The sequence below is a fragment of the Peromyscus maniculatus genome, chromosome 1 (assembly GCF_049852395.1).
Source record: "Peromyscus maniculatus bairdii isolate BWxNUB_F1_BW_parent chromosome 1, HU_Pman_BW_mat_3.1, whole genome shotgun sequence".
In the NCBI taxonomy this organism is placed as follows: Eukaryota; Metazoa; Chordata; class Mammalia; order Rodentia; family Cricetidae; genus Peromyscus; species Peromyscus maniculatus.
The window spans coordinates 91,633,868-91,654,943 of NC_134852.1; the positions used below are offsets into that span (position 1 = coordinate 91,633,868).

Here is a 21,076-nt window from a genome sequence, read left to right on the forward strand (position 1 = left end):
AGGCAAAGGGATGCTGCCTCCCTCTGGGTACTCGGTGTTCTCGGTGCCTCTGGGTTTCCTGCCACTGAGGCCGAAAGGCACACCATACTGTTAACGGTTACTCCTTTATTGGGCGCATGTAGGAAAAGTTTAAAGCACCCCAGGAGGAAGGATGCCTTGTCCCTTCTACTAATGTGAGCACACAGCTAGAAGGAGCCATCTGTATACCAGAAAGTGCCCACACACACGCACATATATGCACACGCATACACCCCAATCTACTCATGTTTCACACTTTCCAGGACTGTAAGAAGTAAATTGTTAAACTGGGTGGTGGTGGCGCACGCCTTTAGTCCCAGCACTAGGGAGGCAGGGGCAGGCGGATCTCTGTTGTGTATTCGAGGCCAGCCTGGGCTACAGAGCCAGTTCCAGGACAGGCTCCAAAGCTACACAGTGAAACCCTGTCTTGACAACCAAAAAAAGAAGAGGAGGAGGAGGAGGAGGAGGAAGAGGAGAAGTCAATTGTTGTTTATGAGCTGCCTCATTTATGGTTTTCTGCTTTTGTTTTTGTTTTTTGTTTTTCAGGACAGGGTTTCTCTGTGTAGCTTTGGAGCCTGTCTTGGAGCTTGCTCTCTAGCCCAGGCTGGACTCGAACTCACAGAGATCCACCTACCTCTGCCTCCCGAGTGCTGGGATTAAAGGCGTTAGCCACCACTGCCCAGACTTGTTTATGGTATTTTGTTATAGCAGCTCAAACAGACTGAGACATTATCTTTGGACAGATTTGCAGCAGTGACTTTTCCTGGGCTAAGGATAACCCTGGTATGATGGATGATACTTGGCTTTTCCTCCAGCTCCTGGAAAAGACAAAGTAGCAGTAACATATCGCTGAAACAATTTTTTTAGTTAACTAGATATAAAATGCAATCTCATTGTTTAACTCCCATTTTTTCTGTATCATCTTCAGGGCCCTTTTTCTCTGGGTGTGAACCAGTTGGAATGCCTGGTGCTAAGATGTAGATCTCCACCAGAACATAATCCTCTGCAGCTGTTTGTGCTTGCTCTGTGTGCAGGGAGATCTATTTCCCAACCTTTCTATTGAATTTTTCATTTTGGTGAGAAACTTTATTTCCAAAGACTCTAGTTTCTCTCATGGTTCTTCTTCTAATTCAGGTATAATTTACAAATCCTTTGTTTTGTTTTTTTCTAGACAGGGTTTCTCTCTGTAGACCTGGCTATCCTGGAACTAACTCAGTAGACCAGGCTAGCCTCAAAGGCATAGAGATCCGCCTGCCTCTGCCTCCCGAGTGCTGGGATTAAAGGTGTGCATCATCACCGCCCGGCATAACTGTATATTTTTAATGTGTGTTCACAAATAACCTTAAATTTATTTTTTAACATAAAAACATGCTATAATTAAAAAATCCAGAGTTATTTTAAACAGTAAAATATTTTCTCTGTAGAAAATAATAAAAATGATAGCATTTTCTAATAAGCCCTTTTAAGCCAAATGATAGCTGAATTATACATATAAATATTGATTAGATTCTGGGATACAGAAGAAACCTATCTTCATCTGTTCAGAGAGCTATGTTTTTTTCTGTTGTTATTGTTGTTGTTTTAAAGATTTGTTTATTTATTATGTATACAATGTAATGTCTGCATGTACCCTTGAAGGCCAGAAGAGGGCACCAGATCTCATTACAGATGGTGGTGAGCCACCATGTGGTTGCTGGGATTTGAACTCAGGACCTCTGGAAGAACAGCCAGTGTTTTTGTTTTTGTTTGCAAGGGGGGGGGGCGTTGAGACAGGGTTTTCTCTGTGTAGTTTTGCGCCTTTCCTGGAACTCACTCTGTAGTCCAGGCTGGCCTCGAACTCACAGAGATCCACTGCCTCTACTTCCCGAGTGCTGGGATTAAAGGCGTGCACCACCACCACCACCACCACCACCACCACCACCACCACCACCACCACCACCCAGCTGCAGCCAGTGTTCTTAACCACTGAGCCATCTGTCCAGCCCAAGAGCTCTGTTTTACTTAAGTTGTGTAAGTGAGATTCCTTCATCTTCTCCTTCACTGTTTGATTCATGGCAGACATTTTTCTATAGGCTAATCCATAATCTAAAAAGATTTTAGCCTCCCCTCCTGAAAGTACAACCAGCATTTTCTTTCATCAGCTTGATACGGTACAGATTCTTATCCTAATAGTGAAATGTTTCACTGAAGCTTACCCAGTAATTGGGCAAAACCAAAACTTATTATAAGCCACAGTCATCCTAGGGTCCCCCCTGCTAGGTAGCCTTGCTGGATCTGTGGGTTGCAGTCTGATTGTCCTTTGCTTTATATCTAGTATCCACTTATGAGTGAGTACATACCATGTTTGTCCTTCTGAGTCTGGGTTACTTCTTGAGTGTACATCTTGGTGAGTTTTGATTAGTATCTGCAGAAATACGAGTTGGTAGTGTAGATCAGTGGTGGAGTGCTTGCCCAGCATGCATGAAACCCTGGGTTCCATCCCCAGCATTACATAAACTAGGGAGAGGCGGGAAGACCAGTAGACCAAATTCACCCCTGACTATAGAGAAAGTTAAGAGGCCAGCCTGGGATACATAAGATCCTGCTCAAGCAAACGTGTGCACACAGACAGACAGACAGACAGACACACACACACCCTGTAGATCGGAATAGAACAGTCCTGCCTCCCCAAAGCTTCCTTTCTCTCAAGTGGTCAAGCAGTGCCTAGGCAGGCTGGAATGACTAAGGGGACAGGGGACACAAGCCTTGCCACTGCGGCTCTTGCTGCACTTACTGACTCAGCCAGGCAGTTCAGAGGAAGCAGGCCCAGGTAGATCCAGGCAGTGGATTGCTTACAGCCGACAGAGGTGAGATCAGCTTTGTGGCCGCTCCTGGTGACCCTAGTTCCACGGAACAATGAAGAGGAACCAGGTAACGAGATGCGATGGTCTCTCTTCAACTGAGACAGAACACTAAGCCACCAACAAGCAGTTTTGTAGCTGCAGTGGCCCTCCAGGAAGGAACCCTGCACACAACTGAAACAAGGATGAGGACTGTTAAGTGGCATCGGGGTGTAGTCTCCTACAAAGTGGGGGCTCTTTCTCCAGTCTGCTGTCCTCCTCTGGCCTGGGGGAGAATCACACTCTGCCAAGACTTGGGTTTGAGTATGGTCCAGCCTCACCCATGCCGAAATAACAAGTGCTCCATCATAGCTGTCTCCTGCAGTGCCGTCCCCCGATGATCCTAACCCTCCGTGGGTCCAGCTAAGAATTATTTTCAGTATTTAGAAGGAGGATTATCTACAAGGTGTTGTGCCTTTGCTTGTATGTTTTGTTTTGAGACCGGGTCTTTCTACATAGTCCTGGCTGACCCAGAACTCTATATAGACTAGGCTGGCCTCGAACTCACTGAGATCCACCCGCCTCTGCCTCTGAGTGCTGGGATTAAAGGGGTGCATCACTGTCGTAGTTTAACAGTGGACCGTAACCTTGGCAGATTGGAGCCAAGAGGCACCACAAAGCCACGGCATGCAACAGAGCTCCCGTGGGAGGTTTATTGGGGTGCGCAGAGGTGGCCTCTGAGTGAGAGCAGAAGGAAGGGAGAACGGGGCAAGAAGGGCTTGCTTTTTATTGGGGGATCTAGCGCATGCGCACAGGGAGAGCGCTCTTCTCAGTGGCTACAGTGGTCACATGTTGGCTGCTGCTGCTGCCATGTTCTGCTAGGTCCCCCAGGGCAGGCTGGTGTAAATGCCTGAATGCTAACATTCCTTCCTTTGGTTTATTATAAAAGATGAGAAAAATAGGAAGGGGTATGGCGAGGCAGGGATGGGGGCATCGTGCTCTCTTAGACGGCTTCCGGCTGTCTGGGGGTGTAGCTATCTCTGGGGTGCTGTTATTCTCACCATCCAGGCATATTTGGTAGTCATGCACCTCCAGCTCTGTGGCTAAAGGTCGGCAGTCCTGTAACAATAGCCGGTTGATTGTTTGATTAGAGAGTTCTGAATATGTCATTAGAGAAACATGGAGAAGAAATTGATATAGCAGGATGTGGTAATCAGAACAAGGAGAAGGAGAGGGGTCAGGGAGGAAGCATCCACTTCCATATGAGGTTCTCAATCCAATAGAGTTGAGCATGGCTGCTGGATGATGCCTCATTCTTCTGGGACTGGGGACAAGGTGGCTGATCTCGGTGTCCTGTGAAACTTAAGGGAGCAGGGTCCTGTTGGGTTGATGTGTACAAAGGAAATCGCCTCGAGGTGGGGGAGTACAGGGCTTGAGGTGGGACAGGGGAAGCCAACGAGGGAGGCCCTCAAGCTTAGCGGCTGTCAGGGTTACAAGAGTTACCTGGAAGGGGCCCTGCCGTTTAGGGGAAGGGTGAGGGACGTTGGTCTGGAGGAGATGGGCAGGGGTTGGTGCACTGCCGGGGCAGGGAGTGGTCAGCAAGGTTCCGTGGGAGGGAGCAGAGGGAACAGAGTCAGGGAGTGAGCAGGTGGCCAGGGAGAGGTGAAGGTTTGGGTGGAAGACTGGGCGTCAGAACTGTCTGTCTGTCTGTCTGTACATGAGCTCAAAGGGCGAGATGGAAAGGTTGCTTGGGGAGAGCCCGTAGCCTGTGAAGGGCCAGCAGCAGGGACTTTACTTGGTCAAGGTGAAGTTCCTGACAGTTTGACAATTTTTTTTTGGTTTTTCGAGACAGGGTTTCTCTGTATAGCTTTGCGCCTTTCCTGGATCTCGCTCTGTAGACCAGGCTGGCCTCGAACTCACAGAGATCCGCCTGCCTCTGCCTCCCGAGTGCTCCACCACCGCCCGGCTGACAAGGGTGTTTTTTAAGGAGTGGTTAATTCCTTCTATCTTTCCCAAAGACTAGGGATGGTATGGGATATGAAAATGCCAAGGAGTGCTGGGGGCTTTAGATAGGATTTGAGAAATCTGGGAGGTAAATTCAGGACCACTGTCTGACTGGAGGGAGGTGGGGGTTATAAATCAGGGAATGATCTCCTGTCGGAGGAAGTCAGAGACTGTCTGAGCCCTTATGTTGGTGGTGGGGAATGCGTCCCTCCACCCTGAGAATGTGTCCACCAAGACCAGGAGGTACCTAACTCGTTTGACTGTGGGCATGTGGGTAAAGTCAAGTTGCCAGAGAAAGCCTCTGCCCTGGTGGGAGGAAAAGGAGGACTGTGGTATGTGGAGTTGGGGTCTGACATTTGACAGATTTTACAAGAGTCAGTAATAGCCCTTAAGAGGGGCTGGAGAGATGGCTCAGTGGTTAAGAGCACTGGCTGCTCTTCCAGAGGACCCAGGTTCAAGTCCAAGCACCCACATGGTGGCTCACAATGGTCTGTGGCTCCAGTGTCAGGGGACCTGACACCCTCACACAGACATGCATTCAGGCAAAACACCAATGCACATAAAATAAATAAATGATAACAAAAAAGAAATGCAAACCCTCAGGATGGCTTCAGGTGGACCTTGACAAAGCTTGGCTATTAGGATGGAAGAGCTGGTGTAGATAGGACAGAATTTGTCAGGGATGTAGCTGAAGATGAACTATTGGTGCCTCTGCCTCCAACTCCCCAGGGATGGGATGACAGGTGTGTGTCACCACTCCCGGCCTGCTGGAAACTTTAGGCCAGGCTACCTCCTTTGACAGGTTCAGGAGTTGTTCTCTGGGTACCACCTGCACATGATGCCTAAGTAACTGTATCCTGTCGGGTAATTTTGTAACTATGGTCAGGTTTAGGGCCATCCCATCTAAGGCTTTTGCCATAGTTATTTTCCTGGTTGAATGACGATCTCAATATTATATTTTGGGTGGTATCTGGGATCCATCTGATGACAGGATGCATACATAAATAATAAATAGTAAAAGGGCATATTCTCTCTTCCTGCTGCCTGTGGATCTGTATATAGAACTCTCAGCTCCTTCCCCAGCACCATGCCTGTCTGCCTGCATGCCACCATGCTCCCCGCCATGATGATAATGAACTAAACTTCTGAACTGTAAGCCAACCCCAATTAAATATATCCCCCCCCTTTTTTTTAAAGGCGTATTTCTTTTCACAACTTCCAAGTGTTCATCATGGTGAGGAAGGTAGGCAGAGCTGTGTAGTTTATGGTATATTGGGCTGTGGTGCAGAAATAAGGACCCGAGGCCAGTGGCTCGACCTTTTCCTCCTCCTCCTCCTCCTCCTCCTCCTCCTCCTCCTCCTTCTCTCTCTCTCTCTCTCTCTCTCTCTCTCTCTCTCTCTCTCTCTCTCTCTTTCGGGTGGTGGTGGTATTGTGTTCCCCAAAATATTGTGCACCCTAATAAACTTATCTGGGGTCAGAGACAGAACAGCCACTAGATACAAAGGCTAGAAAATAGTGGCACTCAAACCTTTAATCCTAGCACTCCAGAGGCAAAAATCCCTCTGGATCTCTGTGAGTTTAAGGCCACATTGGAAACAGCCAGGCATGGTGACACATGCCTTTAATCCCAGGGAATGATGGTAGAAAGCAGAAAGGTATATAAGGCATGAGGATCAGAAACTAGAAGCATTTGGCCTGGTTAAGCATTCAGGCTTTTGAGCAGCAGTTCAGCTGAGACCCATTCTGGATGAGGACTCAGAGGCCTCCAGTCTGAGGAAACAAGACCAGCTGAGAAGTTGGCCAGACTCTCTAAGATTCCTGCTACACTTTCTTTCTTTCTTTCTTTTCTTTTTTTCTGAGACAGGGTTTCATGTAGTGTGATGCTCCTGCCTCCAGCTCCCAAGTGCTAGGATTATAGACGTGAGCCACTATACCCAGCTTGGCTTTTTTTCTTGCTCTGGAGCCCTAGTCTATGGGATGGTGGTCTCCCCATTCAGGGTGGGTCTTCTCTCAGTCACTCTTCTTGGGAACACTGTCACCAATATGCCTAAGGTGTGCCTCACCAGTCTATCAGGTGACACAATCCGATCGAACTGATGGTGAAGACCAGCCATGACAGGATCCCAGGCTTCTCTGTGTCAGCCTGTCCACTGGGGGCAAAGCTCAGGAGACTCCAGGTACAGCTTTGAAGATGTCTTATAACTCAAGCTCATGCAAGCAAACTGATTTTCTTCCTCTGAATCAGTGAAGTGACCAAAAAGGCATTCAGGGTGTCCTTGCCTACCGGTGTCTTTAGTCTGGGCAAAGAATTCTGTGGCTTGTAATAACTGGTGTGTGTCACAGGCCATGAGTCATTTTACTGGCCACTCGGTGCTAATGAAAGGACACAGTATCAACACTCATGTTGCCATTAGCTCTTGTATAAAGACAAGGGCCCTCCTCTTCCATATCTGCTGTCAGCCACCTGGCTAGGCCTGGAGAAGTTGCCCATTGAAGCCCTGGTAAGCATCACTCCAGAGACCCAGGCCTCTAACCTTGCCCTTTGTCTGTGAAGGAGAGCCAGGGGATGTACTGACGGTGTTGAGTCACGCAGCTCCTCTTGGGGAGGGTGTGGCTCTGGATGTCCCACCTGTCTGCCTGAAGGAAATGTCAACAGTGGCTGGCTCTTTGTCTTTCATTCCTCCCAGTGAGAACTGAAAAGTTGCCTTTATGGGTAGAATCCCATTTTACTTGAACGCTCTCTTGCCATGCAGTGGGGTCCCCAGTGGCCCTTCTGATGGGTCTCACCGGCACCAGCTGTATGCACACACCTTGGCTTGTATCATCTCCTCTTGACTCTTGCCATGAGTGCAACTCTAAGAGATGTGTTGCCTAATACCTAAACGGGTCCTCCCAAATTATCTGAAGAACACGCCAAGAAATCCTTTCCCTCGCCTGGGAAGTAGGTAAAATGTGCAGTGTGATGGGGGAGGGGGGACTAATGTCATCGCTGAGCACCTGAGCTCACCATTCAGATTCTAGGCTGGGTCACGGTGGTCTAAACTGGTGGCTTCCCCCAGAATCAGACGGCAAGAACTTCTCTCACTGACCTGCCATTAATCCCATCTGTGAAGACTTCCTGCAACAAGTCCTTGATTTCTCTCTATGTTTTTCTTTCACAGCCATGTTATGGCTGCAGCCAAGAGTGGCTTGGAGAACAGGGGTCAGCTGTTCAGCAACTGAGCGTGTCCCCTTCCTTCTCACTCAGTCCACACCCTCCTCTGCCTGGCACATGAGCCAGGCTTCTGCGGATTCACTGGAAACAGTAACATGTCTGTTCAGGGTCTCTCTCACTCCATCTTCTTTCTCACTCTTGGTAAGAGTGGATCTCAGAGCCAAGTGTGGTGGGGTACACCTTTAACCCTAGCACTCAGGAAGCAGAGGCAGGTGCATCTCTGTAAATTTAAAGCCAGCCTGGTCTACATATTGAGTTTTGCTACATAGTGAGATCCTGTCTCAAAAGAAAGAAAGAAAGAAAGAAAGAAAGAAAGAAAGAAAGAAAGAAAGAAAGAAAGAAAGAAAGAGAAAGAAAGAAAGAAAAAGTGTAAGTCAGTACTTTTCTTTCTTCTTTCTTTTTCTAGACAGGTTCTCTCTATATAGAGCTGGCTCTCCCGGAACTCTACTCTCTGTAGATCAGGCTGGTCTCAAACTCATAAAGATCTATTTGCCTATGTCCATCCCTCAGCAGTGGCTCTCTGGACTCCCAGAACCCCAACCCATTATTATTATTTGTTTTTGTTTTTTGAGACAGAGTCTCATGGTACCCAGGCTGGCCCCACACTCTCTATGTAGCAGAGGCTGGGCTTCAACTCACGGAGAACACACTCACCTCTACCTCCCAAGTACAGATATTTATTATTTATGTATGCATCCTGTCATCAGATGGATCCCAGATACCACCCAAATATAATATTGTGATACAGATGATGGAGCCCAGGGCCTCCTGCATCCTACACAAGCACTCCATCAACTGACCTGCATGCCCCGCCTCCAGAGGCTTTCTTTGATCTCTTTGAAAAACCGATGACACAGACATGACCACCATGCCTGACCAAGAAGGTGTGTGGTGTGTGGTGTGTGGTGTGGTGTCTGTGTCTGGTGGGGGTAGGGGGTGGGAGTGGGGGTTATGGGTATTTCAGGGCCCTCATTACTGTCTTATAAGCCACTCCCAGTGTGTGTTGTGTTTGTTGTTTTTAGCCCCACGCTGCCTGTCTTCCCGACCTCCCGTTTCTGAGGACTGTTTCAGGTGACTAGGGATTTCAGTGGGACTTGGGGGGCCTTGGCCTTGCTCAGGCCCTCCTTCTGAGAGCCAAGCTCTTGTCTCAGAAAAGCATTTCTTCTTTGTGGGGACGTCTTACTTTACCTGTTTCCTCATCTGTAACCGTTTTCCCATCTCCTCCTGAACTCCCTGTGACTTGCTCACTTCCACAGCGACAGCTGCTCTCTAATATTTATAATCCTGTGACTGTCACACCTCTGTTGCCGCTTTACATCAGCCCACTTTTTATCTCCATAGGATCCCAGAAAGCAGCCGTCTTTGGCGGCTGGGAAGCTTTGAGAAAGCGGTGATCCTTTTCTAGGGAACTGCGCCTCCACCTGGCCAAAGCTTGTATATCATCCTGAGCTTCCAATCCTGTCAGCTCTACGCCATGTGGACTCTGCTTCCTCTTTTCACTGACACCATAAGGACCCTGCTGATCTTCTCCAGAACCGGCTCCTGGCCTCCAGAGGAGCACACATGCCAAGATTACCTGATGGGCACAACTGGTTTTATTTTTCTGCCTGAGAGAGGAAATTGGGCAGGAAGAGGGACAGAGAGCCTCCCTGGGGCTGCACCCTGCCAGCAGCCCTGTTGGGGGTGGTTGGAACCCAGGTCTTGGAACCGTCCAACAATGACTGGGAGCTGCTGAGGAGGTATACTTTTGCCTGGACAGGCCACTGGCTTCAGCCAGGGGCCCTCCAGGCCTCACCGATGCCGCTTGCGGATGCTCTGTAGCTCCTGGACGATGATACTGAAGCTAGGCCTCTGCCCAGGCTCATAGGCCCAGCACTGCTCCATAAGCCTGAAGACTGCATCAGGGCACAGCTCTGGGCAAGGCAGGCGACCCCCTACGAGGACAGGTGCGATGCAGCAGCAAGTATAAGAAGGGACCAGATTGCTTCAGAGTCACTGCCCTTAGGGAACCAGTCTTGTCTAAGAACCCCAAGACAGAGGCCTAGGTTCTAACCTCTGACCCACCACGCATAAACAGGCCTGCCACCTGTGGCAGCTATAGTCTGTTCTTATTCTGCCCCAGTAGGGGGTTTGAGGAGGAAGCATTTGCCTGGAGCATCTCAGCCAGGAGCTTGGCCCCGAGGCACTACCATATGTCTGCAGCCTTACCCTTTTCCACAAACTCCCGTGTCTGTTGATTGGTGAGGTTGGGATAGGGTGAGGCCCCCAGGCTGAAGGTCTCCCACAGCAAAATGCCGAAGCTCCACACGTCACTCTCTGAGGAGTAGCGGCCTGCAAAGGAGGCAAGGCAGCATGGGGAGGCCGTCCACATCCCGGGACCCAGAGTCCACTCACGCCCAGCCTTCAGCCTGGCAGTCCAGGACGGGTGAGAGCTGGGTACCATAGTTAAGGGCCTCAGGGGCAGTCCACTTAACAGGGACTTGTCTGAGACCCCCTGAGGCTGCATAGATTCCGTCAGCTTCTTCTCGGGACATCCCAAAGTCACTGATCTTCAGGACGTTCTTCTCGGTCACCAGGCAGTTCCGAGCAGCCAGATCCCTGGGGGAAGCAGGGAAGAAGTTGGTCTCCTTCAAGCCAATGTTCGCCCTGCTGGGTCAAACACTCTAGACAGTGAACGACACCTGCTCCTCGGGGCTTAGGAGGCGGCTCAGTAAAGCGCCCGCTGTGCAAACACAGGACCTGAGTTCAGATTCCCAGCTCTCAGAAAAAGTTGGCAATGCCTGTCTGTTATCCCCACTGGGGCATTAGAAAGAAGTGGATCCCTGAAGCTCACTGGCTAGCCAGATTCACCAAATCCATGAGCTCCGGATTCAGTGCGACACTCTGTCTCCAAAAATAAAGTGGTAAAAATTAAGACGCCTAACACTGATCTCTGGCCTCCACACCCATGGGCACACATGCAGCATATGCACACCCCCCCCACACACACACAGACAGACACAGCATAACTCTCAAACACAAGGCACTAGAGACCGGTTCAGGCTGGGAGCTGATGCCTGGTGGCCACCACGCCACGGTCTGCCGGGGCTTGCAGCCCCACTTACCGGTGGATGCAGCACTTGCTTTCCAAGTACTCCATGCCTGCAGCTGCGTCCCCGACCATCTGCAGCAGAGTCTTCACCCGCAAGCGGGCTCCCTCTGTCCGCAGGAAGGTGAGAAAGTCGCCCCCTGCAGGTGAGGGTGGCCTTGAGTCTGGTGGGAGCCCCGGGGCAAGCGGAGCCCTCTCCCTGGAGACCAGACCTCTACTCACTCACCTTGCACCAGCTCCATGACAATGTAGATGGGCTGTTTCTGGGTGCAGACCCCGATGAGACGCACAATGTTGGGATGGCTGTACTGTTTCAGGATCCTGTGGAACAGTGCTGCTTAGGCTGTGTGTGATCTGTGCCCACAGCCTTCTGCACCTGTCCCTAACTCCCCCACCCTCACCTCAAGAAAAGCATGGCCTTGAATGCCAGCAGCCCTGGGCATGTGACTGCAGGGGGGCTCCTGGTCAGTACCTCTTTGCATTATGAGTGCTACTCAGGTCTGAGAGAACTTGGAGGATTAAATGCCAGGCCGTGCACAGAGAAACCCTCTCGTACAAGGAAACTTAAGTCATGCTTATTTTTTTTTTAAAGATTTATTTATTATGTGTACAGTGTTCTGCCTATATGAGGGCACCAGATCAAATTATAGATGGTTTTGAGCAATCATGTGGAATTGAACTCAGGACCTCTGGAAGAGCAGCCAGTGCTCTTAACCTCTGAGCCATCTCTCCAGCCCCTAGTTATATTTATTTTATCACCCACCTCGCTTCTTGAAGAAACTTGGCCTTGAGGTCAGGTGGGAGCGTCTCTCGACAAGACTTCACAGCCACTGGGGTGTTGTCTGCTCGAAGGCGCCCACTAAACACTTCTCCGAAGTTCCCCTGAAATCGTCCTGGGCTCATAGCACACCTTCCTGGTACTGCTGACCTTTCTCACCTCAAGGGGACAACCCATCTTGTCCCCACTGTTCACGCCGACTTGTCACCCTAGCTCTCTAGGAATTCTCCCCCTAGCGGGGACACAAAAGTTACCTGTGCCACCTTCTCTGAGAAGTGACATGGGAAATCCAGAAATCACTTCCCTTTGGGTTGGAAAAGCATTCTGATTGGGAAGTGACGGGTATTTTACGTTAACAGAGGTGCTTGGTGAGAAGCCCTTGAGTGGGCAAGAGCTGGGGGTGGGGTGCCGGCTTCTGGGGGCCTAGTTGTTCGCTGTTTTCTGAGGAAGGAACCAGGAGTCCCACTGAGTCAAGGAGGCCCTCTAGGACTCTGGAGGTGAAACCCAAGGGGGGACTTGGTGAGGGGTCTGGACGAAGCTGGTGAGGAGGTAACAGGTAGATCCCAGATGGCTGGAGAACCCCAGGGTGGCGGGGCTACCTACCCTTCCAATCTGCTCGCCCAACACCAGGTCCTCGTGTTTCAGCACCCACTTGTCCTGAGAAGAGAAGCTGGGAGTCGGCCAACAGGATGGGCCCCGTGAAGGCCTGAATAGCTTTCCTGCTGACGCTAAGTCTGTCTAGGATCAGTGCATCACATTGGCTGGTAGGGCTGGTCCTATCAGGACACACTCAGATAATCTGGGGAATCAGGCTTATATATACGGCCCGCACGGGTGGGAAGACATCCCGAACTGAGGCTGATCACCTTCTTGTGGGGTGACGCTCACTTCACGCTCGCTCTGAATGTAGACTGGGTGGGAGCTGGGGCTGACCGGTGAGGTCCAAACCCCACATGGGCCAGGCTGGCCACGGGCTCACCTTGGGCACCGCCCTGTAGAGGACAGCACCGCTCCTCTTTGTAAGAGGCTGCTGGGAGGACAGCAGGTGGTCGATGAGCAAAGGGATGCTGGGAAAGCCATCTCCTTCCAGCCGGTACATGTTCTATGAGGCAGGGGTGGGGCGTCGGGGGGGGGGGGGGGGGGGAGACATGAGGTCAGCAGCTTCCTTTGGTAAGGAGGCCTGAGCCCTGGGGGAGGACAGGGAAAGCACAGGAGGGACGGGGACTCTCTAGGACACACAGTAGGGGCAGTGGAGTGGGGTACATGGCACCCCGCTATCTTCCTTCTCTGTGGCTCCCTCCGACAGAGTTGGAGAAGAGGCACCTAAGACGCAGCAGCGTTATTCTCTACTCTCGCAAAGTTGTCTAGGTCCTTTCCCTGGAGAGGGGAAGGAGAAGGGGGGGCAGGGTCCAGCAGGCTCAGGGTCCCGGCGCCACTCACGTCTGAGGACTGGATGATGAAGTGCCGGGGCTGGCCGTCCCACAGCACCGAGAGCACATACTCCTGCTTGCCCTGGCTCTCGCGAACCAGGAAGTCCCCGGAATGTGTTAGCAGCTCAGCCACCTCTGCCCGCGGGACGGCCCCGTGGTACCACAGCTGCTCATAGAGGGGCTTCTGCACCTCGGGGACGAGCTGCAGTGGCGGAGGGATCTAGAAGAAGCATACAGGAGTCCCTGGGCTGGCTCATAGAGGAGAAGCAGAGGGATCTAGGAGCGTGCAGGCGTCCCTGGGCTGGCTCATAGGGGAGAAGCAGAGGGATCTAGGGGGCATACAGGCGTCCCTGGGCTGGCTCATAGGGGAGAAGTGGAGGGATCTAGGGGCATGCAGGCGTCCCTGGGCTGGCTCATAGGGGAGAATCGGAGGGATCTAGGAGCATACAGGCGTCCCTGGGCTGGCTCATAGGGGAGAATCGGAGGGATCTAGGAGGAGCATGCGGGCATCCCTGGGCTGGTTTATAGGGGAGAAGCAGAGGGATCTAGGAGCATGCAGGCGTCCCTGGGCTGGCTCAAAGGGAAGAAGCAGAGGGATCTAGGGGCATGCAGGCATCCCTGGGCTGGCTCATAGGGGAGAATCGGAGGGATCTAGGAGCATGCAGGCATCCCTGGGCTGGTTCATAGGGGAGAAGCGGAGGGATCTAGGAGCATACAGGAGTCCCTGGGCTGGCTCATAGGAGATAAGCGGAGGGATCTAGGAGGAGCGTGCAGGCGTCCCTGGGCTGGTTCATAGGGGAGAAGCGGAGGGATCTAGGAGCATGCAGGCGTCCCTGGGCTGGCTCATAGGGCGAGAACACTGGGCTAGTGGAGGGTCTCTCTGTCTGATACGCTCTCCTCCTTACAGCTATCCGTGTGACACCAGAGAGGCCTGGTGTTCAAGCTCACTCTGGGCACAACTGGCATGGGAAGCCCAGGCTAGCGGACCCCAACCACGGTAGCTACTTCTCTCCTCAGCACCGTAGGCCTCCCTGTCACCCCCAGACATTGCAGACAGAGCAATGGAGCAGCCAGCGCTGCAGGGCCCTGCCGCTGATAAGGGTGGTGAGGAGAGGACACGGGGACTGGCAGGGCTCGGAGGTACCTGCAGCCTGGAACCCCAAGGAAGAAAAGGATGCTCCCGCCCCATGAAAGCAGTTTATGGGCAGGTCCTTCCATTTAGGGCGTGGAAGTCTGCGGAGCGTGTCTGAGACTCCTGGCCTGACCTGACTAGATGGGCAGAGGCGGAGGCCCAGCCTTCGTACTACTCACAGAGAACTTGGGGCGGAAGATTCCCGAGAAGTGGCTTTTAAGGATCTCCAGTGTGGGTGTCCTTCCCCCCTCTCGCTCCTGCTCCTGAGGCCAGGGACAGACGTCAGCGGGTGGCCAGGCTTGGGGAGGGGGAGGGTAAAAATGAGGCGCACAGCCCCCGCAGGTAGGCTGGCAAGGGAGGGCACGGTGGCGGCCGGGCATCTCACCGCGGAGGAGGTGGAATGGCGGTCGTCCTGGAGGAGCGGTACAGCCGGGGGCTCGCCGGTGCCTAGCTGCTCCATCTTCCTCTGCAGCAGCTCCTGCTGGGCCTGAAGCTTGTCTTGGCTGCACAGCGCTACCTGTAACCCCTGTATCGCCTCTTGCAGCACCTGCCTCTTGCCCAGAAGCTGCACCCTGCAGGCAGGAGCAGGACGAGAGAAACTCAGTCTGAAGTTTCCCCCCCACACGGCGGAGGGGAGCCAGGAGGCTGCTGCAGGTGGGGTCTGCTCACCGCTCCCGGGGGTGGGTGTTCTGCTCCTCGGTTCTCAGCTGGCTCTGCAGCTGACTGACCATCTCCTGCCGGCTCAGCACCTCCCTGGTGGCCGCAGCCAGTTCATCCGTCACGGAGGTCAGCCTGCACCCAAGGACAGGAGCGTGAAAGCTGTGCCCCCCCTCCCGCTGCCGCCACATGCACCCCAACAATGCCAACCTAGCCTGGCCACCCAGCTAAGGGTTCCCTGCCCACATCCACACACGTGTGCTGCACGCTCTCCAACGTCAGCTCATTCAGCTGCAGCTCTCCAGGTTCCAGCTGTTCACCCTCTTCAAGAAGTGACTCATCGAAAGTGACACAAGGTGGGACGTCAGGGGTGGACCTGCGGGTGGACAAGGCCCCTCAGCGACTAGGTCAGAAGTCCTGGTGCCCAGGAGGTTCGGGGATAAGGGCTGGCTTACCCGTACTGTCGAAGGAAGCCTAGGTACTCAAACTCGGGCTGGATGCGGGCGGCAGCCGCAGCCAGCTCCTGGTGAATGGATGCCACGTCGTCCTGCACCAGACTGCTAATCTCCAGGTACTCCTGCAGGATGTCCTTCCTGCACCCCCCACCCCACAGAACCATCGAGTCAGAGGGCAACTCAGCCTAGGGCACGTGTTCAGCAGCAATGCTAGGTTGGACGACAGCCCCGCCCCCCCACCCCACCCCACACACCACACAGCCTCTGCTCATTTGCAAGTGAAATGACCTTAGGCAAATCATTTAAGGCCTCCTCGGCCGTCTGCTTCCTGGTAAGATTATAGGCACACAGGCCGTGAAAACACGGCTCCACTGAGGTGGATTCTGTGGGCAGTGCCTGGCACCCAGGAAGTACTCGGGAACTAGGTCCCCAATAAATACATAAGGCGTTGATGTGCTGCTGACCCCAAGTCTGTATCTCCAGGCCTAGTACCGCGCCCCCTGCCCCCCTGCACCCCCCACCCCCACCCTCACCCCACCCCGCCCCGGCCAGTTCCAGTGCCAGTCTTATGTTTTACTGTTGGTTAGGATGGAATGGGGCTGTGGGCTTACAGGATGCCCGCCATCTCCTCATGCAAGTCCTGCAGCGACTGCAGCAGACCGGGCAGCATGAATTGGTGGTAGTGCTGATGGTGCAGCTGGGCCGCCCTCACACCCAGGACGTAGCGGTTGTGGTGAGCAAAGAGCTTCCAAAGGCTGCGCACATACTTGTCTTTGGCCTTGTCTCGATCCTTGTCTGTAAGAGGTGTGTGTGTTGGGGGGGGGGGGCATGTGCTCTCTCTCTCTCTCTCTCTCTCTCTCTCTCTCTCTCTCTCTCTCGCGCACACACACACACACACACACACACACACACACACACACACACTCAGGGGGTTGGTATTCCTGAGGCCCAAGCAGCAGCCCCCCCCCACCCCTCCCCGGGCACCAGCAGACAGGTCTACTGGTCTGGGTTTTCTCCCTGCCAGGAAGGAAAGACCCCAAACCTTTGCTGGCTTCCTGGTACTTGCGCCTGGCCTGGGCACTATCGCGAACCAGGGTCCGGTACTGGCTCTTTAGCTTTTCAATGTCCTGGTTGTGGGTCTGGAAGAAAAGGAGGTCAGTGTGGGAGGCAGATCCTTGAGTCCTGGGAGTCCTAGCTGAGATACAGCCTTGGAAGGGTTCTGCTCTCCAGGCTGTCAGGTTGGCCAAACTCATCCTTCTGGAGGAGTCTGGAGACTTCTGGGGAAGCTGGCCCTTTAGGCTAGAGTCAGAGGAGCTGAGTTATAGACATGCTGCTGAAGGGACCAGGGAGGAATTTGGGACAGGCTCCAACTTCCTGGTGGCAGGTAGAGTTGGCCTCAGGTATGTGTATTCACATGACTCCATAATCAAAAGTGCCAGGCTTGGCTTCCTATTGTGTTGTTATCATATTGAAATTCTTTTCCTTTTCCTGATTTTTTTTTTGAGGTAGGGTCTCACTCTAGTCCAGGGTTACCCAGAACTCACTCTGTAGCCCAGGCTGGCCTCAAACTTGTGGCAGTCCTATCTCTGGAGTGCTGGGATTACAGACGTGAGCCATGACACTCAACTTCATATCGAATTATTATTCTCTTAAAGATTTGTTTCATGTTATTTATGTGTGTATGTGTGCAGGAAGGCCCGCCTACCAAAGCCAGAAGGGGCTGTAGATTCCTGGGACTAAAGTGACAGGTGTTTGTGAGCTTTGGTTGATGGAGGTGCTGGGATCCGAACTCTGATCCTCTGAGTGAGAGGTAAGCACCCCTCACCACTAAGCTATCTCTCCAGCTTTTGAGAGACTACGCTTAGGTTCGTGTATGTATGTGTGAAGGTGTACATATGCTATAGCGCACATATAGAAGTGTGTGTGTGTATGTGTGTGTGTGTGTGTGTGTGTGTGTGTGTGTGGTAACTTGCAAGGGCTGGTTCTCTTCTTAACCCTGTGGATTCCGGGCACCAAACTCGGGCTGACAGTCTTGGCAGCAAGTGCCTTCACATGCTGAGCCATCTCACGAACCCTTAGTTTGTTTTTTTGTTTCTTGCTCTATAGCCCAGGATAACCCACAATCTTCTTGCCTCTGTTGCCTGAGTGCAAGGGTTACAGGCCACTACACCTGGCTTGTCCAACTCTGCAACTTCCAGCATTTGTATTTTGCATGGCATCCTGCACAGCATGTTCTTGGTAACAGGAACACTAGGTGGCGGCCACAGACTGGAGTTCTCATCCCAGTTCTCTTGCTTGGGCGCTGGGACATAGTGTGCAAGCTTCATTTTGCTTCTAGGAACCTCAATTTCTCCACCTGCAATTCCTAGGCTTGGCCAGTGTTAGAGGGCCAGCTAGTAAATATTTCAGGCATGTAGGCCATAGAGTCTCTGCAGAAATTACTCCATTCTGTCACTGAAACATAGAGGCCTAAGTGATGGGGGGGGGGGGGGGGCGCATGAGCATGGCTGTGCTCCCGCAAATGGGCAGACCCTTGAATTGGAAGGAGTTAGAAAGGAAGGTGGGCCACAAGGGGGCGCTGTGGGTCCATGGTAAGACCTAGCTCTGGGGCCATGAAAGGGGTGTGGTGCCGGGAGGCTGAGCAGTGAGTGGGAGACAAAGCCCCTGCACATGCCCCCCAGCCCAGAGCTGAAGAGCCGCTGGAGTTCAGACCTGGCAGGACTCTGCCTCCGGGGCCCTGAGAGGAGCTACTCTAAGCCAAAGGCAGACTTGGCCACCCCAAGTCCCTCACCCCTGAGTTGCACTGATTTGAGCTCCTCTGAGGCAAGGGCTAGCCTCATCCCTTCTGGACTTCAGCACTCTGCTCAGGCACAGACAATGCAGGGTCAGGCCCTGCAGCAGGTTAGCCTCAGCTGGGGGGAGAAAAAGAGGAAGGTTTGGCAGGGCCAGGCCGGCCATCGTGGAGCCAGGCCTGTGGTCAGCGACTTCTGCTTCTCTAGGCATCCTTGTGCAACTCCTTGTTGCGACAGAGTCCTCCTCGTGGGCACACCTACCTTGGTGAGCTCCTGCTGCAGCTGCTGCCACTGCTCGTTGTAGGTTTTCCGCAGGTGCTGCCGCTCCCGGATCAGCACACTCAGCTTGCTCAAGGGCCCCGAGTTCAGGTCTTCGGCATGTTGCCTCAACACCCGGCTCAGGTTCTCCGTCTGGCTTGTTATCTCTGCCCAGGACTGCGACACATTGTGGGATGGGGAAGCAGGAAGAACGCCGTGACAAGGGCCCTCAAGCCTGGACTCGCCACGTCTCCAACCCCACCACTAAGGCTTTGGGGAGAAGGTGGGGGTGAGTGGAAACTCACCTGGCTGACATGGCTGTCGGGGCCGCTGCTCCAGCTCTGGCCCCCGCTGTCCTGCAGAGACATGTGGTGCAGCAGTCCGGCATACTCCCGGTCACTCTTGACCCTCTGGGCCATCCACTTCCTCATGCCCTCCAGTAATCGAAGCTCAGCTTCCTGCATCTGCTGCACTGCCCCGTGGCCCTGGGGGCTGCACAGCTCTGAAGAGAAGCCCATAATGGTGTCCTGGGGACAGAGACCGGGTCATTTAGTGGAGACCAAGCAGCAGCTGGAGACGGAGGGGCCGGGAAAAGAAGCCAAGGGCTAGTAAGGTCAATGAGGGCTACAGGCAGGCCATGGGTGGGGTCCTGCCCAGCAGAAAACCCAGGAGGTACAGACGGCAGCCTGGGCTGCGGCCGGCCCTCGCTGCTTCCTGTGAGCCAGGCCAGGTCCCGGAGCCAGTGGTCCCTTTTCCAGGAACCAGACTGGAGATCGGTGCTAGGGTCCGTCACCCACACTATTCCCGGATGTTTCCGGATCCTGCACCAGGGTCGTTAACAATGCTAAGCTTGCCGCACAGCAGGGTCAGGGAGCCACTGAAGGAATCCTGTCACTGGGCTCTCCTGCCCTTCCCAAGCTCCTAGCCCCACCCCAACAGGTTTCAGGCTCCCAGAACATCTGCCTGGCCTCTTTCCGGTGCCCACCCGCTGCCACCCCCTGCCCATGCCCCACGTAACCTCCTGGACCTTGAAGGTGGAGTTACCTTTCGGGGGCAGCTGCTCCCGGGGCAGGCGGCAGTGGACCAGCTCAGGCCCAGAACCCAGGCAGCCCAGTTCCTGATTGCCTCTTCCTCCTCCGGGGTTTCAGTTGCCCCAGGCCCCGGGGCGGGTCCACTACAGGGAAGGGGCGGGCTGGAGCCCACAGGCCCCCCTGCTCCCCACTCTGCATGCCCTGGGCTACAGCCTACAGAGGCAGCTCAGCCACGGAAACGGAAGGGAGGAGGAGGCCGGCAAAGAATGGTCATGCCTGTGCACCAGGCACTCCCAAGGGCCCCGCGATGACGTCCCGTGAACACCGGGAAAGAACCCAAAATGTGGGAGCGCACTGGAGGCGAGGCCCCAGGCAAAGAGCTGGGCCCAGTGGCACCCAGGGTGCACAGAGTCTGGGGACAAATAGGAGTCTGGCCAGAATGCTAAGGTGTCAGGGGGATGGACATAGGAGAGGAAGGAAGCCTAGTCCGATCCCTTGTCTGGATTCCCTAAGCGCAGCTCAGGCGCCAGCCTCTATTTGAATATAAAATTTCCAAATGAAAACCCTAAGCAGAGGCCTGCTTCTCACGCTCGGGTTCTAGCAGCACCATTTTATCTCTGTACCCAGGTAGGACTTTCAGTCATAATGGAAGCCCGGACCAGTACAGAAATGTGCATGTTCCCAAGGGGGACTCAGGGGCCGCCAACTATGTAGTTCTAGTGTGCTCTTTCTTTCTCTCTCCGCCCCTCCCCCCTTTTAAGTCTCTCTCTCTCTATATATATATAGTCCTGGCTGCCCTGGACCAGGCTGGCTTCAAACTCAGATCTGCCTGACTCTACCTCCCAAGCTGTGATTAAAGGTGAGTACAACCACACCCAGCTCTATTTCTGTGACAAACACCCTAACTAAAAGCAACTTGGGAAGCAACAGGTTTATCTGACTTATGGACTAGAGTCCACTATTAAGGGAAGCCAGGGCTTAACCAGTAACCAAGGGAGAGCACTGCCTGCTGGCTTGCTCAGCTTGCTTTTCTGTATACCCCAGAACCCTTGGCCAGGGGTTGCCTGGGCCTTTCCACAGCCATTATTAAGAAAATGCTCCACAGACTTGCCCAGAGGCCAATCTGATGGAGGCAATTTCTCAACTGAAGCTTCTCTTCCCAGATACTACCTTGTGTCAAGATGATAGCTACCCCCAACACAACACAACACACACACACACACACATCGTCTTGGTTCATTCAAGCTCCCCATAGACGCCAGCTCTGTAGCTGGTGGCCAGGTCACTTCACTTGCTCTACCCTCTAGGCTCATCTCTAGCTGCGGACTTCTTACCCAGGAAGCTGGTGCACCTGCCTAACACAGGAGGCCCCCAGCCCCTTGGAGACATTTAAGCCTTCT

At 53.3% G+C, this 21,076-nt stretch overlaps 1 protein-coding gene across 2 annotated transcripts; it reads right to left on the bottom strand.

Moving 5' to 3' along the window:
- Nucleotides 1–9,632: 9,632 nt before the first annotated feature.
- Fes (FES proto-oncogene, tyrosine kinase) lies at nt 9,633–19,880 on the bottom strand. Of its 2 annotated transcripts, none has more exons than XM_006969995.4 (19): nt 19,690–19,880; nt 18,951–19,172; nt 18,649–18,822; nt 16,638–16,734; nt 16,207–16,390; nt 15,596–15,733; nt 15,397–15,516; nt 15,153–15,275; nt 14,869–15,055; nt 14,663–14,746; nt 13,362–13,571; nt 12,901–13,023; nt 12,525–12,578; nt 11,907–12,025; nt 11,370–11,464; nt 11,160–11,283; nt 10,496–10,653; nt 10,264–10,386; nt 9,633–9,989 (listed from the first exon to the last, which is right to left on the bottom strand). In XM_006969995.4, the coding sequence occupies exons 2-19, from the start codon at nt 19,161–19,163 to the stop codon at nt 9,847–9,849; spliced, it is 2,469 nt and encodes an 822-aa protein (XP_006970057.2). In that variant the 5' UTR covers nt 19,164–19,172; nt 19,690–19,880; the 3' UTR covers nt 9,633–9,846. The 2 variants fall into 2 exon arrangements, with proteins under 2 accessions (XP_006970057.2, XP_015846562.2); XM_015991076.3 differs by having other exon boundaries at nt 14,663–14,740; nt 19,690–19,820.
- Nucleotides 19,881–21,076: the final 1,196 nt, after the last annotated feature.